Raw genomic sequence first — 14,917 nt, 5'->3', positions numbered from 1 at the left:
CCTAAGACAAATGTTGGCTTTGAATGCTATCCCAAGCTTTCTCATTCCTCTGTCAATCGACAAACAACTACACCCTCCCCCCAAAAATCTAAACTACTCGTTCTTTCACTTGTTAGATGGTTGCCTATATCGGTTTGAGAATTTCTTTACTCTTGTTATAATTTGCTTGAATGCTTACTTTTTATTTGGTCCTTATACATAATTAGCATATTTGTTAGAAAACTCTGGGCGAATTGGCGAACACTAAAGAACATCATGCTATAATTTTTTTGAATGTCAAATTTTTTTATTCGGTCCTCATACATAATTAGTATACTTGTCAGAAAGTTTGGGTGAATGGACGAGATTCAAAGAACAGCATGCAAATGACGTTTGGAGAAAAAGGTTAGTGTCCGAGAGCGCCTTGAAAACCTCTTGGGACCACTTCAGGAAACTTCATGTGAAGTGTTCTCCAACGTAACAAATCAATACGTTGTTCAGATAATTTGTTCCGTTAATCAGGCGGGAGACTTCAAAAGATTTTCTCTGACGGGCTGCTGTTGAAATTGTGCTTTTTTCCACATTCGGGAAAAGGGCAGAGCTTTCAGGGTTAATGTGACTATTAAGAAACGTAAAGTGATTTATAAAATGGCTTTGATATAGAAAGGGCGTTACTGTGAAATAGAAGAATTATTTAAGCATTGACAGAGTTGTGTGGCAGTTAAAATGGATTTATGAAGTTTGTGGAGCCCGTAGGTAAATGATTTTCTCTACTAGCAACAAAACATTCCTAAAAATAAGGCTATTTTGGTTTGGTATAAAGTCATTATTCCAAATACGAGTTTCTGTACAGTGTTTGTAGAAGACCAGATCTACAGGAGTGACTTGACGACTGGACGTCCCCTTCAAGCGGCATCGTGACACCGTGTATTTGTCCGGCTTATTAGCACAGGTCTCACGATGGCCACTTGAGATAACTCGGCTCCTTCAGGCTGCGATACGACCCCTTCAAGTGGTTCCTAGTGCCTTTGAGGAACTCGGTCATTAAGGCGGAAAGTGCTGGAGGAGCTGGCAGGAAGTAAACATTGAAATTGGAAGGCCCCTGTACGAATACATGGCCCGCATCTTCATGGCTTGAGAAGCATGCAAGAGAGAGAGAGAGAGAGAGAGAGAGAGAGAGAGAGAGAGAGAGAGAGAGAGTGTGAGTGCGTTTATGGGTGCATGGTCTTGTGTGTTTTGGCATCATGAAAATATACATGTTTTATTTATTCCAGGTAAAGAGGAATTTGCATAGAAATTTAAACTTTATTACCCCCTCCATAGGGGTTATGTTCTTGAATTCAGTTGGTTTTTTTGTTTTTAGGCACTTTGGCCGAAGAGTTATCAGCGGATTTTTCGAAATTTTACCAAAGATGGACATTGGGACTGACAACTAGTGATAATATTTTGGGAGAGAGAGGAAAGTAACAATTTGATAAAGGAAATGTTGTTTTGGGCCGGGGGAAATAGCTTATGATCGCTCTTCCGTAGGTAGCGGAGGTTTTCGATGTCTGAACGCTGTTATTATTATTATTATTATTATTATTATTATTATTATTATTATTATTATTATTATTATTATTATTTCTTGCTGTTTTTGTTCTTTATTGTGACGAATAAAATTCGTTAATAATAAAGTACCAGAAAGAATGAACCTTATTAGTTGTTTTATTTCTTTAATAAATACTTAGGACGATTAAAAATAAATTCGCCCTTCATAAATCTCTATTACAAAAGAAAAAATTAGGTTGAAACTCAACTCTCTCTCTCTCTCTCTCTCTCTCTCTCTCTCTCTCTCTCTCTCTCTCTCTCTCTCTCTCTCTCTCTGATGTGAAGTATTTCACTGATGGCATATAAAGTTATGTCTACCACCAGAACTGTTGGCATTATCTTAGAACGATTTGTGATAAATTTTGAAAGGACACATACATAGTAATATATGTGTGTAATATACAGTATATATATATATATATATATATATATATATATATATATATATATATATATATATATATATATATATATATATATATATATATATATTGTGTGTGAGACATTTAAATCAAGTTATTTAAACAAGGGTCAAGGAGAGATGAGGAAGAGGAGGTTTCAGTCACATATTGTGAAGTTTTGTCGACAGGAGCTTGGAAAAGATTTGCAAAAATATTCAGAATGTCTTCACATGTTTGCTTAGTCTTGTATAATGAGTTTGTCTTTTAATCTGATAATGATTAGAAATATTCAGACATACATGCATATAAATTTATTTATTAACTCTACCGCAGATGCTATGCTTTGTTTCTTTTTTATCTCTTTTGCCTGTTTGTTTGTTAATAGTATTACGCTGAAAGTAAAAATTTGTATTTTTACGAAAATTCCACCAATGGTGGGCTTCGTAATTGTCAACAGGTGACTAGACTTTGGGAGAGATAGGAATGTAGCTTTTTAAGGACAAAGGGTCTTCTGCAGGATGGATTGCTCTGCCTTTCTTACCTTGCTTGCGTATGTTTGTGTTTGCGTGGTATATTTTTGTATTTATGTATGCAAGCTCTTATGATAATAGCAAAATGGTTTTCATCGCTGTCAGAACATGAGAAAAAAGCATGATACTGTCATCGAGACATGTAAAGACATTCTGAATATATTTACATATCGTCCCTGGCGTCTTGTAGACAAGGGTTTCAGAATGTACTACCCCTCCACATCTCTTCATAGTTCTTGTGTATGTATTTTTGTATGTAAATGTTATGCACATTCCAGAACGCACATTTTTTATATGCACTAGAAGTTTTGATTAGTTTCGTGTTTTTAATTATAAAAAAATCTATATTAAAAATTAAATATCCAGTTACTCTCCTATTGCTTGAAACTAATTTAAAACTGGTATTAGATTTCAATTTGTAATGTAAAATTTATAGTAGTACTCGTTTTCTGTGTAATAGAAACTATATAGATAACATTAAATAGTTTCCTGATTTTTAATTCAAAAGAATTTTTATTGAAAATTAAATATCCTGACGCTATTCTATTACTTGAAACTAATTGAAAACGGGCATTGCATTTAGATTTTATGTTTGTAAGGTAAAATTTGTAGTAGTATTCAGTTTTCTCTTAAATAATATCGTATTTTCTCTTCTCTTTTCAGACTGGAGTCATTCAACTAGGAAATGCTGTATATCTAATTGAACCAGCCGGTAGCACAATAAAAAAGGTACAAGAAAGCGAGGCGGAGGAAGAGGAAGAGGAAGAGGAAGAGGAATTGAGAAATATTTATGGAAACGGTGAAAGTGAAACGAGTGACAAAGATGGTGGAGAAGTTATCAGTGTCGACCACCAGTTGGTGGACTCAGACTACCCGGTGTTCGAAGACGGCTCCGAGCTCCACCTCTTCACGAGGGCTCTTTGGAACGGGAGCCTTTCCGGGCACGATGACCACCCATCTTCATCCGGACACACTCGGCACCACCACCCCCCCACCGGTAGCAACCGTAGTAGTCAGGACACTCATGAGGATAGATTTCAGGATTCCCCTCGGGAACCGAGCCTAGTCGGGCATTGCGACGCTCAAGGTAAGGAAGAAGGAACTGCGTTCTGGGTTGAATTCATATTTATTTATTTAGTTTTTTATTTATCTGTTTATTTATGTTGTTAAACTTATTCTGCTCTTTATGTTTTAATTATTCATGTGCACATTCATTATGGATATGGTCATCATCATATCTTTAGATTTTCATGTAAGTGTTCATTTTACATCTCTCTCTCTCTTTCTCTCTCTCTCTCTCTCTATATATATATATATATATATATATATATATATATATATATATATATATATATATATGTGTGTGTGTGTGTGTGTGTGTGTGTGTGTGTGAGTGTGTGTATGTGTGTGTGCGTGTATATACTGTATGTTTGTATAGTATATATAGTCATATATACTGTATATGTGTGTATGTGTATACACATTGTAACGCTTATGTCATTTCTAGAAAGCGGACCTAATGACCCACGATACAAAATACAAGTATAATCAGTCTCAAAATAACTCTCACACTGTCTAGCTATTCAATTGCCGCCTTTTTTTGTTGACTTTCGCTATCAGTGTTTTCTTTGAAAGCACAACCTTGACATTGTCCCGAGCTTGAATCGTTAGAGCCATTAGAGGCTGACCTCTGAGCATGACCAAGGCCCAGAATATTAACGCCAGAGGGATCACGTGTCCCAGTCGCAGATGGCTGGTTTGTTGCCATTTCAGCTCAGCTGACAGATGGTTTGACTTTTACAAGCATGGTGCCAGCTCTGCGTACTGTAAGCCTTAGACTTCGAACCGTAATGGTAATATTTTAAAACAAATGACAAAACACATTAGCCAAACTGAGTTTGTAGTGCTTATAACACCAAGGACGAGTGTTGGCTTTCGTTCATCCGTACAGATCTTAACACACTCATATTAAGTATGAGTGTAAGTAAATATATTTTGTGGTGTTTTTTCTGTATTAGTATTTTCTCATTAGTTAATGACGGCAGAAATGTGTTAAGCTTCAAGGAGACGGCTTACCCGGTGATACTCCATATTACCTCAGACACCTGTTTCTCCAGTATAATATACAATTTTCGGTGACTCAGTTATTTGACTCACTACCTATAAATATTTTGAAAAGAGACGTGTGAATTTGGAGTTAGGATCATTTTTTCTGCCATTAAAAACTGAAAAAAAGAATGCCCAAGGAAAAAGTTAAGTATACCTTAGTTTTACCAGACCACTGAAGAATTGTGCTCTTTTACCAGAGATCAATTTCCGAGCGAGGTGGGAAACTTGAAACAGCGTTGGCTCCTATTATGGCCCAGTTGGCCAAAACCAGTTAATAACATACCTGATGGTTATCAACTGTGGTGGGTCACAATCAGGAGGGTGAAGAGCGTGGGCCTAGCAACTTTATCATAAAAGATTTACTTTATCATAAAAGATTTACTAAGATGTTGAAGGGCAATGCTTTCCTAAGTATGTGCCATTCACGATCTGCTGCTGTCGTATGAATTACTACTTTCTTGGGTGCTGGCGAAGCTTCTGTTCGCGGCGCTCTTTCTTGATTCATCAGTTAGAGGGTGAATGTTGTAATGATTAGCGTATCATTTTCCTTTGGAATGACACACACACACACACACACACACACACACACACACACACACACACACACACACATATATATATATATATATATATATTTAAAGCTCAAGGACTATATATATATATATATATATATATATATTTAAAGCTCAAGGACTTAGGATAATATACAAATATATATATATATATATATATATATATATATATATATATATATATATATATATATATATTATCAACTTAAAAGATTGTATATTATATATACTTTATATATATATATATATATATATATATATATATATATATATATATAAATATATATATATATATATATATATATATATATGTATATATGCTTACAAGGAGCCTCTACTCTAAGGTATTTTCAGGAAAACTTCATACAGTGGATCAGAAGATTTCAAAGCAGGCTCAATTTTACAAACAAATGAGATTACGGAGATAAAACCATTTCAACATATAAACAGTTCATTACATTTGGGTAGTTCTTTCTGGTAAGGAACAGCTTTCGAGGATTAACTCAGGTACTTGGATGAAACAAGATAACTGATTTTGAATGTCAGTAATCCTTGTTAATGCCAAAGAGGTTGGATTTATGAAGATGCCCTGACCATACAAACCCTTCACTAATCCGTGAGGCCAGGTCATTCAGCAAGCACGCCCAGAAAGATGGTCAGAAAGACGTTCGGAAAGCATTGGCGTTTGCGGGAGTAAATGAACTCCTCGTCGTTTGTGGTTAGTTTCTTTATTCCATCTAACTTCCTCGGTTAATGCCCTTTGCCTCACCTTGTTTGATCCAAATACCTGAGTTAATCCTCACCTGAAATAGCTAGTCAAATACAATGACTTTTATATGTATTAAGATGTTTATACACGTATTTAATCTTAGTTTTTGTTTGTAAAACCCAAGAAGATTACATTTCTTCGTTTGTAATCTTTTGTTTCATTATATGTGGTTTGCTTTAAATGGCCTTAGATTGTAAGCGGAAGTCCTTGCGCTTCATTTTTTCACTTTCTTTAAAGCAATGCGTTCTGTGTTTAAATGTAAAATGTGGGTCTCATTCCGAAGGAGAAGAGACAATAATTAGTAGACTATTCATCCCATAATTTATGAAGCAAGGATGAACCCTTGTACAAACTGTCTATCTGTCTATCAGTCTGTCTATCTATCTATCTATATATATATATATATATATATATATATATATATATATATATATATATATATATATATATATATATATATATATATATATATATATATGTGTGTGTGTGTGTGTGTGTGTGTGTGTATATAATTTATATATATATATATATATATATATATGTGTGTGTGTGTGTGTGTGTATGTATGTGTGTGTGTTTGTGTGTGTATTTATTTATTTGTATATCAGATTACTGTTATTATAATACAAAATTGAGACTCTTGAGGCCTCGTCTTTTCGTCCTTACAAGGTCCTGTTGTCTTCCTCCCTCCTAACCGCCTCCATGATCTCATAAAAGACCTAATCTCTGGCCGTAGATTAATGTCTGTAATTACTTGACTCGTGTTTACAAACACAGAGGCTGCCTGGAGACCCACCGGTGACGTCATGTCCACCTCACGCCTTCGATACATCATAGCTAATAAAAAGTGAGTGGAGTAATAGCCGGGAAATTTATGGCTTGATGATAAATTCCAACCAGTTTGTCGCGTCAACAGAATGATGAAATATTAAAATAAGTTCGTCCTTCATGGTGGGACTATTAACCTCATGGAATATTTACTCATGTTTATGTTAAGTATTAAAACGTACTGTTTCGCATCATGCTGTAATGCTGTAATGTAAGGAGAAAGATGAGAGCTGTTCAGATGAAATGTTTGTTAATTAATATACCGTATGTGAAGTAAGAAGCATTGTGATGATGATAATTGTGGAAATACGACAAACATTCGGTAAAAAAAAACAATCTTTATTATTAGTGAAAAGATTTAGCTGTGTATTGAGGTGGTTTGGCCACGTGGAACGAATGAAAGATAGCAAGTTGATATACTTGGAGGATGAGAGAGAGAGAGAGAGAGAGAGAGAGAGAGAGAGAGAGAGAGAGAGAGAGAGGAGAGATAAGGCGGAAGAGGCATTGGAACGGAAAGACAGAGAGAAGTGGGGGAGTTTTAAGAAGAAATTTACAACACTGTCCTGATTAGGTCAATGTGGCTATGTAAAAGTGTCATTCCCCATTATGACAATTAAAGTATGAACTAGACAGCCATTGTTGCCCAGGCCTTTCCAGGTGAAATGGCATTATATATCAGAGCTAGCAAGAAATACTGCAAAGCAGAGGTACCTAGCGCTTTCGTGTGTTCTTGATACCCATCATCTGGGTGCAATACAATATAATATATTGTATCCTGATGGGGTGTATCAAGAATAGACGAAAGCGCTAGGTACTGCTGTTTTGCAGTATTTCCTACTGGCTCTTGATATTCAATCCTCACGTGTTACCTGTGATCGTAAAACACACACACACACAAACACACACATATATATGTATATATATATATATGTGTGTGTGTGCGTGTGTGTGTAAAAGACATAATATTCCCTGGGTTTATATAATATTCCTTGACATAAACCCATCAGCTGTGTGTGGTAAATTTCTGCATACACTATGCCACTCAGCTCTTTCTACCAAGTGGGGAATTTGTATTTTCAGTTCGTATGCTCGTGCACAAATATATTATGTTCATATTATTAATGCACAGCATGATATATGAACACGCGACCAATAGGAATGACAAAAGTCAGCAGAATATTCGAAGTATAGTTTTGTGTTCTAAGCGTGTTTTTATGGTCTCCGTGGTCCAGTGATTATCAGCCTTCCCTTATCACAGCTCAAGAGATCGATCCTATTATGGGAGAAGTACTTAAGCATACGTCCCGAAAATCCATAGGGTCTCTGTTACCCTGAAAAGGGAACTGGTCACCCTCTACAGTCGGTCGGCGATGGTAGGTCGCTACCAATTTGGTGAAGGCCTTGATGCTGGGGACCTCATCCTTCAAGGCTTACAAAGAACGAAGGTTAAAACCTTCTGGAGCCAGTACTTTAAAGGAAATTATATGTATATCTATATATACATAAATATGTATTTTATGTATACATATATAAATATATATAAATATATATGTATGTCAATATGAATACACATATTTATATATATACTGTGTATATATATAATGTGTGTATAAATGTATGTATGCATATATATATGTAGACAGATAGATAGATATGTACATATAACATAGGCGTTTATAAAATATAAAATATATGGATTCAAGTATGTCGAAGGAGTGTAACAGCTGAAGGTAGCGTTAGCGCATTTTCATTTGAATTATATAAAAAAAAAATTGTAGTAACGACATTAATTGTATCCAGTAGGTATGATCCATCAGTGAAATAGGTGGTTTTTCCACACGGGTGAATGTTAGTGAAAATGCAACGCATAACTTGTCCAAAAGAAAGCAGATCATCATCCTGTGAGGAGAATTCAGGCATGAGTGTATGTGTGTGTGTTTGTGTGTGTGCGTGTCTGCGTTTGTGTGTGTGTGTTTGAGAGCGAAAACGTACAAAGGGCACGCTGCCATTAATCTTATTGCCGCCTGAGCGGAGTCTGTAATGCATATATGTATGAGAAGGGACATGTACATTTAAATGCTTGATTATATACATATACTGGCGTCTACATACATCAGAGAGCGTACCCACTCAATTACACGCCAAACCCACCATTATTTTTAAACTGGGGTCAGAGGTCATGAATTTATGGTGATACATTAGGAGCGAAGTTCACTCGCGGAGGGAAATTCGCAGAGTGATGATCGCCAAGATGAAGATGAAATGCGAATGCAAAAAATAAAGAGAGAATAAACACAAAGAGACAAGGGGAGAAGAAAACAGGTATTGTTCTCTGCCTCAGAATTTATATTTTATCCAGGTTTAATTTATTTGGGTGTTTTATCGTGAAAAAAAAATTATTTGGTTATTTTTAGAAGAAATAATACCTCGCAAACCAATCCTGTATATTTCAATGATGTGTTTTTGTTAGAGAACCTGTAATCCTAGCAAGCTCTACATTTTGAAAAGGTTTAATTTATATTGATGTTTTTGAAAAAAATTTTTAACCATATTTTTGTTATTTTTAGAAGAAATAATACCTCGTAAACCAAATCCTGTTAAATTCAAAGATTTGTTTTCGGTAGGGAACCTGAAAATCCATCCTAGCAGGTTCTACATTCTTAAAAGGTTTAATTTATTTAGATTTTTTGTTGAAAAAACATTTTAAACCATATGTTTGGGTATTTTTAGAAGAAATAATACCTCACAAATCCATTCCCATTAAATTCAAAGATTTTTTTTTTTTTAGTTAGGGAACCTCAAAATCCTGGCAAGCTCTACATTTCGTAAAGGTTTAATGTATTTAAATTTTTGTGGAAAAATTATTTGATACCTTATGTTTGGTTATATATAGAAGAAATAATAAACAAAGTTCTGTTAAATTCAAAGATTTGTTTTTGATAGAGAACCTCAAAATCCTGGCATACCCTACATATTGTAAAGGTTTCATTCATTTAGATTTTTTGTGAAAAAAGTATTTTAAACCATATGTTTCGTTATTTTCAGAAGAAATAATACCTCACAAACCCAGCCCCATTAAATTCAAAGATTTGTTTTTTGTTGGGGAACCTCAAAATCCTGGCAAGCTCTCAAGCGCCTGCGCTGTCCGTGGGATCTGCGGTTTTGAGATAACCGCGTAATTACAGTTCTGCCCATTATTGTCATGACCGTTAAGCTCAGTGCATTCGAAACCTGTTCCTTTGTCGTGCATTCTCCCTTCAGTCATAACAGACGACCAAGGTGGCTGAGACTGCCTGCCTGTCTCTCCTCTTTCTTTTCTGATCAAGCCTCCTCCTCCCTCCTCTCCTCCTCCTCCTCCTCCTGGCAGGGGAGCCACTGATGCTATCCCTCCCCTCTCCCCCTTTTATCATGAGTCACCTCTGTCTTCGGAGCTGCCAGACATAGCACTGCCCTCTCTCTCTCTCTCTCTCTCTCTCTCTCTCTCTCTCTCTCTCTCTCTCTCTCTCTCTGTTGTGTTTTAGTGACTTCAGCAGACCTGGGATATTTCCAAGAATACGTGTAGAAGGCGTGCATGAAGCTTTATTATTATAGTGGTTATTTTTGTTTGTCTGTTTTCTTTTGTCCGCTCAGAATATTTAAACTGTGCATGTGTGTATGCGGATGGTTTCTTGATAATGGGCTGAGTTGTATTGATGTATACTTCATATTATGTACACGTGATTAGCGCTTTGTTTTATCCATTAAAAACCAGAGAGAGAGAGAGAGAGAGAGAGAGAGAGAGATTTAGTCATCTCAGTATCACTCGATTAATATACGGGCACTGAACTCTTGCTGCATGTCTTCGCATAAGTCATTTCCAAAGTGCTCGTTCGTTTTATTAATCAATTAGTCAGTGATGCTGAATATGAGACGATGATGAATTGAAATGTTATGAAGTAATACTAAAATGAAGTCGTTCATACATCATACTGAAGATACTAGTGATTAGGAATGCCGATAGGAATCGATTTCAGAAAAAAAAGGCGATTGGGTGAACAGTCATATACCCCTATAGCCTACTGTATATCTCAAATCTTTATACACTTATATATCTCAGGTCTTTATATCCTTATATCTGTCAGATCTTTTAGAAACCAGAGATAGAAGAGGAAGATAAACGTAAGACAGATATGCCTCTTGAAATACTAAATGTTATTGGAACTGGGGAAAACGAAATTATTGAATAAATTCAGGAGCTTGGCTGTAGAAAGAATGAAAGCCACCTAGTAGGAATCCATAGGTTGCTGACTTCCACTTAAAAAAAAAAAAAGCAGTATGTTGAGTAGTTTCCTGATGTTCAAAGATGAGTGTAAATTGTTAAGACCAGTGATTCCGGTATATGAATTCCACGCAACATAGATAAATATCAGATACGTTGTTCCTCAGATAATTTCCATTAACATTTTGTGGAGTAAATGTTCGCAGGTAATCAAGAGAGTTACGTGGTCCTCACCATTCGTCCCATTGAGTATTTAAGGCGAAGCCTCATTAAAGTTGTTGCATTTAAGGATTTTTACATTTCTGGGAACTTTTAAGGATTATGCAGTCTCATTTTCGTCGGTGGTCCACTCTTGCTATCTCTAATTCATTTGTTTATATTTATGCTTTCATTGTGTCTCTCCGCTTTTGTATAATATGTTCTGTATACTGTATTGGTCTGTTTGTCTGTTGTCAAATTCTTTCATGCTAGTTATTCTTCTTGTCTTGGTTCAATTGTTAGTTTTAATATTTCTTTGTCTTTCCTGTCGATTGTGTTGATTCTTCCAGAAGCCTTGATAGAGTATTTCTTATTATTTTTATTTTCGTTGATATTTTAGGTAATTCCTCAGTAAAACTAATGAACCAAAGCTAGCGTAATTAGATGCTGACAATCTTAAGTTGATGACTTTTTTTATAGACAACAGTGCTTCTTTTTTTATCCATCTGTTCATTTTACATTATTATTAAGAAACAAAATATGTAGACTTTTTTGCAAAAAAAAAAAAAAAAAAAAAAAAACTCAGAGGACTTTTAATGATACCAATGTCTGTGGCATAAAACATCGAACATCCTCCCTTTTTTCTGTTGTACTAAATTTTCTTTCTGTCCTTCCCATTTTCTCTATCTGGTTCCCTCTTGCACTCCGGTAGGCACTTAGTTTTATTCTGTCTCGCCCAAAGTTAGAAAAAATGGGAGGGGGAGGTCCATTAGGCACCAGACCAGAAAGTAAAGCAAAAAAAAAAAAAAAAAAAAAAACAGGTTTTATATGAAAATCCCTTGAGTTGAAAAAAAAAGATAGGCATGTCTGTAAATATGTCAATAAGAGCCTTCGTTAGGATACTTTCTTTCCTCTCTGCGTAGCACAACCTTCAACACGTCTTTTGCCTCTTGTGAATTATTTTTTTCTTAACGGAAATGTTTAAGTTTATGCGAATATTTACTCAGACGCCAGAAACCTCTTATTTCACACCACAATAGGCTGGCGAGAGATTGCACTATGCCGGCCTGTCTGCACCTCAATACTTTTGGCCTGACCCTTCTGCCTGTTTATAGCGGGGCTTAATCATCTTGATATTTAGTCTAGACTCAACTATAATAAGACAGGTACAAATATAGCTTTATTCGCCGTTGGCTTCACCGATGCCAGATGTTTATAAAGCCCTCCTTCGACGGACGTTGTTTGGGACTTCATTTTCAACAAGTTGCATCCTCCGCGTGGGTTTATCTTCCGAGTTCGTCTCGGTATTCTGCTTTTAATGCTCTTCGGAGAGGGTAATAGTAATAATAAATGCAGGAGTAAACACGCCGCCCAGAGAATTCCGCCATCTTTTATTGTCCTGATTTAAGACATGCTTTTTCCAATGAAAAATCTCGAGACATTTGTCAGGCTGTCAGGAATCTTCCTCTGACTGTACGTGTGATTAGCCTATCTTTGTTCTTCTTTTTCCCTCATTCTTTCCGTCTTTGTTGATAGTGGAGGAGTTTCTTTACTCTCTCTCTCTCTCTCTCTCTCTCTCTCTCTCTCTCTCTCTCTCTCTCTCTCTCTCTCTCTCTCTCTCTCTCTCAAATCAGAGACTATGCAGGCCCCTAATCGTGAGGTTTTCATCTGACATGAGAGCGCAAGTGCTCCTAGACAGCTTTTGAGATCACTTGCAGAGCAAGGTTTCTTAGTAATTCATTTTGCTTAATCATTAAGCACACAAACTAACATACACATTTTTATGTGTGTGTGTATATGTACAGTATGTGTGTGTATACATACATAATATATATATATATATATATATATATATATATATATATATATATATATATATATATATATATTATGTATATATATACATTGTGTGTTTTGTTCATCCTCGTGTGATAATATACTAAAAGGCGTATTACACGTATGCATGTTTTTAGTTAGTTTTTTCTCAAATCCCTGGTCATATTGGCATTCATATAAATACTACAATTAAACATTTTTCGATTGGAACTCGACTAAATATCTTCATCAGTAAATCTGCCATATGAATAGCGAAACGTCTAAGTTTTCTATCCATATTTCCTCATATCCAAGCTCCCCTTCCCCACTCCTCTTCACTCCGAAAATTCCCTTCCTACATCCCCCTCCCTACCTTACTGGTCCCCTCTCTCCCTCCCCCTCCTCCCGTTTGTCGTGCTCGTCTTCATTGCCCCGTCCATAATCTCTTCCTCCAACCTGGCTAATTAAGAAATTCCATTATCATGATGAAGCCCCAAGTCAAGATCTTAGGGTCATCGGTTTCGACGACCTGAGATGGCCTACTCATATTGACAGGATTATGGTAAACTGTTGCGAACACTCTGCCTGGATTCTGAGAACACTTGGAAGAAAAGGGAATGAATGCAATGGGTGGCATTGTTTAGGCCCATTAAGGACTATTGCTAACCAATATGAGGGACAACGAGATAGTGAAGGATATAAGAAATGACTCACTAATTTCTTATACATGAACAAACATCAGAAAAATAGAACTACTTGAGTGAGTGCCAAGCACTGTGCTTTTAACTTCACAGTGTAGAACACTTGCATTTCGTTGCCTATGATGCAAAACTGAAAGCTATGAAACTAAGTATTGCACAAGCTCAAGAAAGGCTAAGTTCCAAATTGACTGGCATCTCCATTACAATCAGAATCTATATTCCTCATCCTACACTGTAAAATAATCCTGTGTTTTGCTCTCATGGCCACTAACTCATGGAAATATCTTCCTCATTGCATGCCAACCATCAGTAATCAGCCAGCATAGATACCTGAAAAGTTAGGCCTGTTTCTCGATTTCCTACCGGATGAGCCATTTCACTAATACAGGTGTGATTGCATGTAGTTGTAGACTCGTAACATTTTATGTTTCCGTAACTGTAGAAAATAATGTCAGAATCCACAAAAGGAGAGCCTCAAAAATGTAATCCCACAAACTCCCGGAGTGGTAACACCAATTTTCAGAATGCAGGCAAATTCTCTCTCTCTCTCTCTCTCTCTCTCTCTCTCTCTCTCTCTCTCTCTCTCTCTCTCTCTCCTGCCGCCCGTAATTGCTGTTGTTAGGAATTGAGTTTCTCTCTCTCTCTCTCTCTCTCTCTCTCTCTCTCTCTCTCTCTCTCTTTCATATACAAAGGATCTGGGGGGATTTCACAATTCAATCCGAATTATCAGGTAAGTTATCCTGAAGGCCAAAGTGGTTCTTAGGTATCTGATATTTTCGTAAACAATGCATCTTTACTTTTTGCCATCAACTCTTGATTTTGCGGTTTACGCAGTAAGAAGATGGGAATTTTCGTAATACTCTTGCTAGACTAATTGTGATACAGAAAGAAGGAGGATGATACAGCACCAGAGTTGTTTCCAGGAAAAGTCATTGGTATTGAAAATTATTAAGATAAGGAAAGACTTGGCTTTGAAGTTAAGAATAAAAAAATATTTATATAGTATATATATATTTGGTTAAAAATTTTTTGGATGTTGCAAATGAAATGAAAAAGAGCATGGTAACTTATATATATATATATATATATATATATATATATATATATATATATATATATATATATATATATATATATATATATACATATACATGTATGTGTCAAATC

At 35.9% G+C, this 14,917-nt stretch overlaps 1 protein-coding gene across 4 annotated transcripts in view; it reads left to right on the top strand.

Annotated features, from left to right (window-relative positions):
• The window catches only part of AdamTS-A (ADAM metallopeptidase with thrombospondin type 1 motif A), a 712,259-nt gene that overhangs the window by 413,899 nt on the left and 283,443 nt on the right, over positions 1-14,917 (top strand). For all 4 annotated transcript variants that reach the window (XM_067124504.1, XM_067124503.1, XM_067124502.1 and 1 more), the window contains exon 3: positions 3,164-3,587. In XM_067124504.1, coding sequence (XP_066980605.1) covers positions 3,164-3,587 — 424 coding nt within the window. The remainder of the gene's footprint in view (positions 1-3,163; positions 3,588-14,917) is intronic.

This window comes from Macrobrachium rosenbergii, chromosome 22, assembly GCF_040412425.1.
Source record: "Macrobrachium rosenbergii isolate ZJJX-2024 chromosome 22, ASM4041242v1, whole genome shotgun sequence".
Lineage (NCBI taxonomy): Eukaryota > Metazoa > Arthropoda > Malacostraca > Decapoda > Palaemonidae > Macrobrachium > Macrobrachium rosenbergii.
Note: the sequence above shows the minus strand (reverse complement) of the source record. Positions and strands in the feature narration are given on the sequence as shown.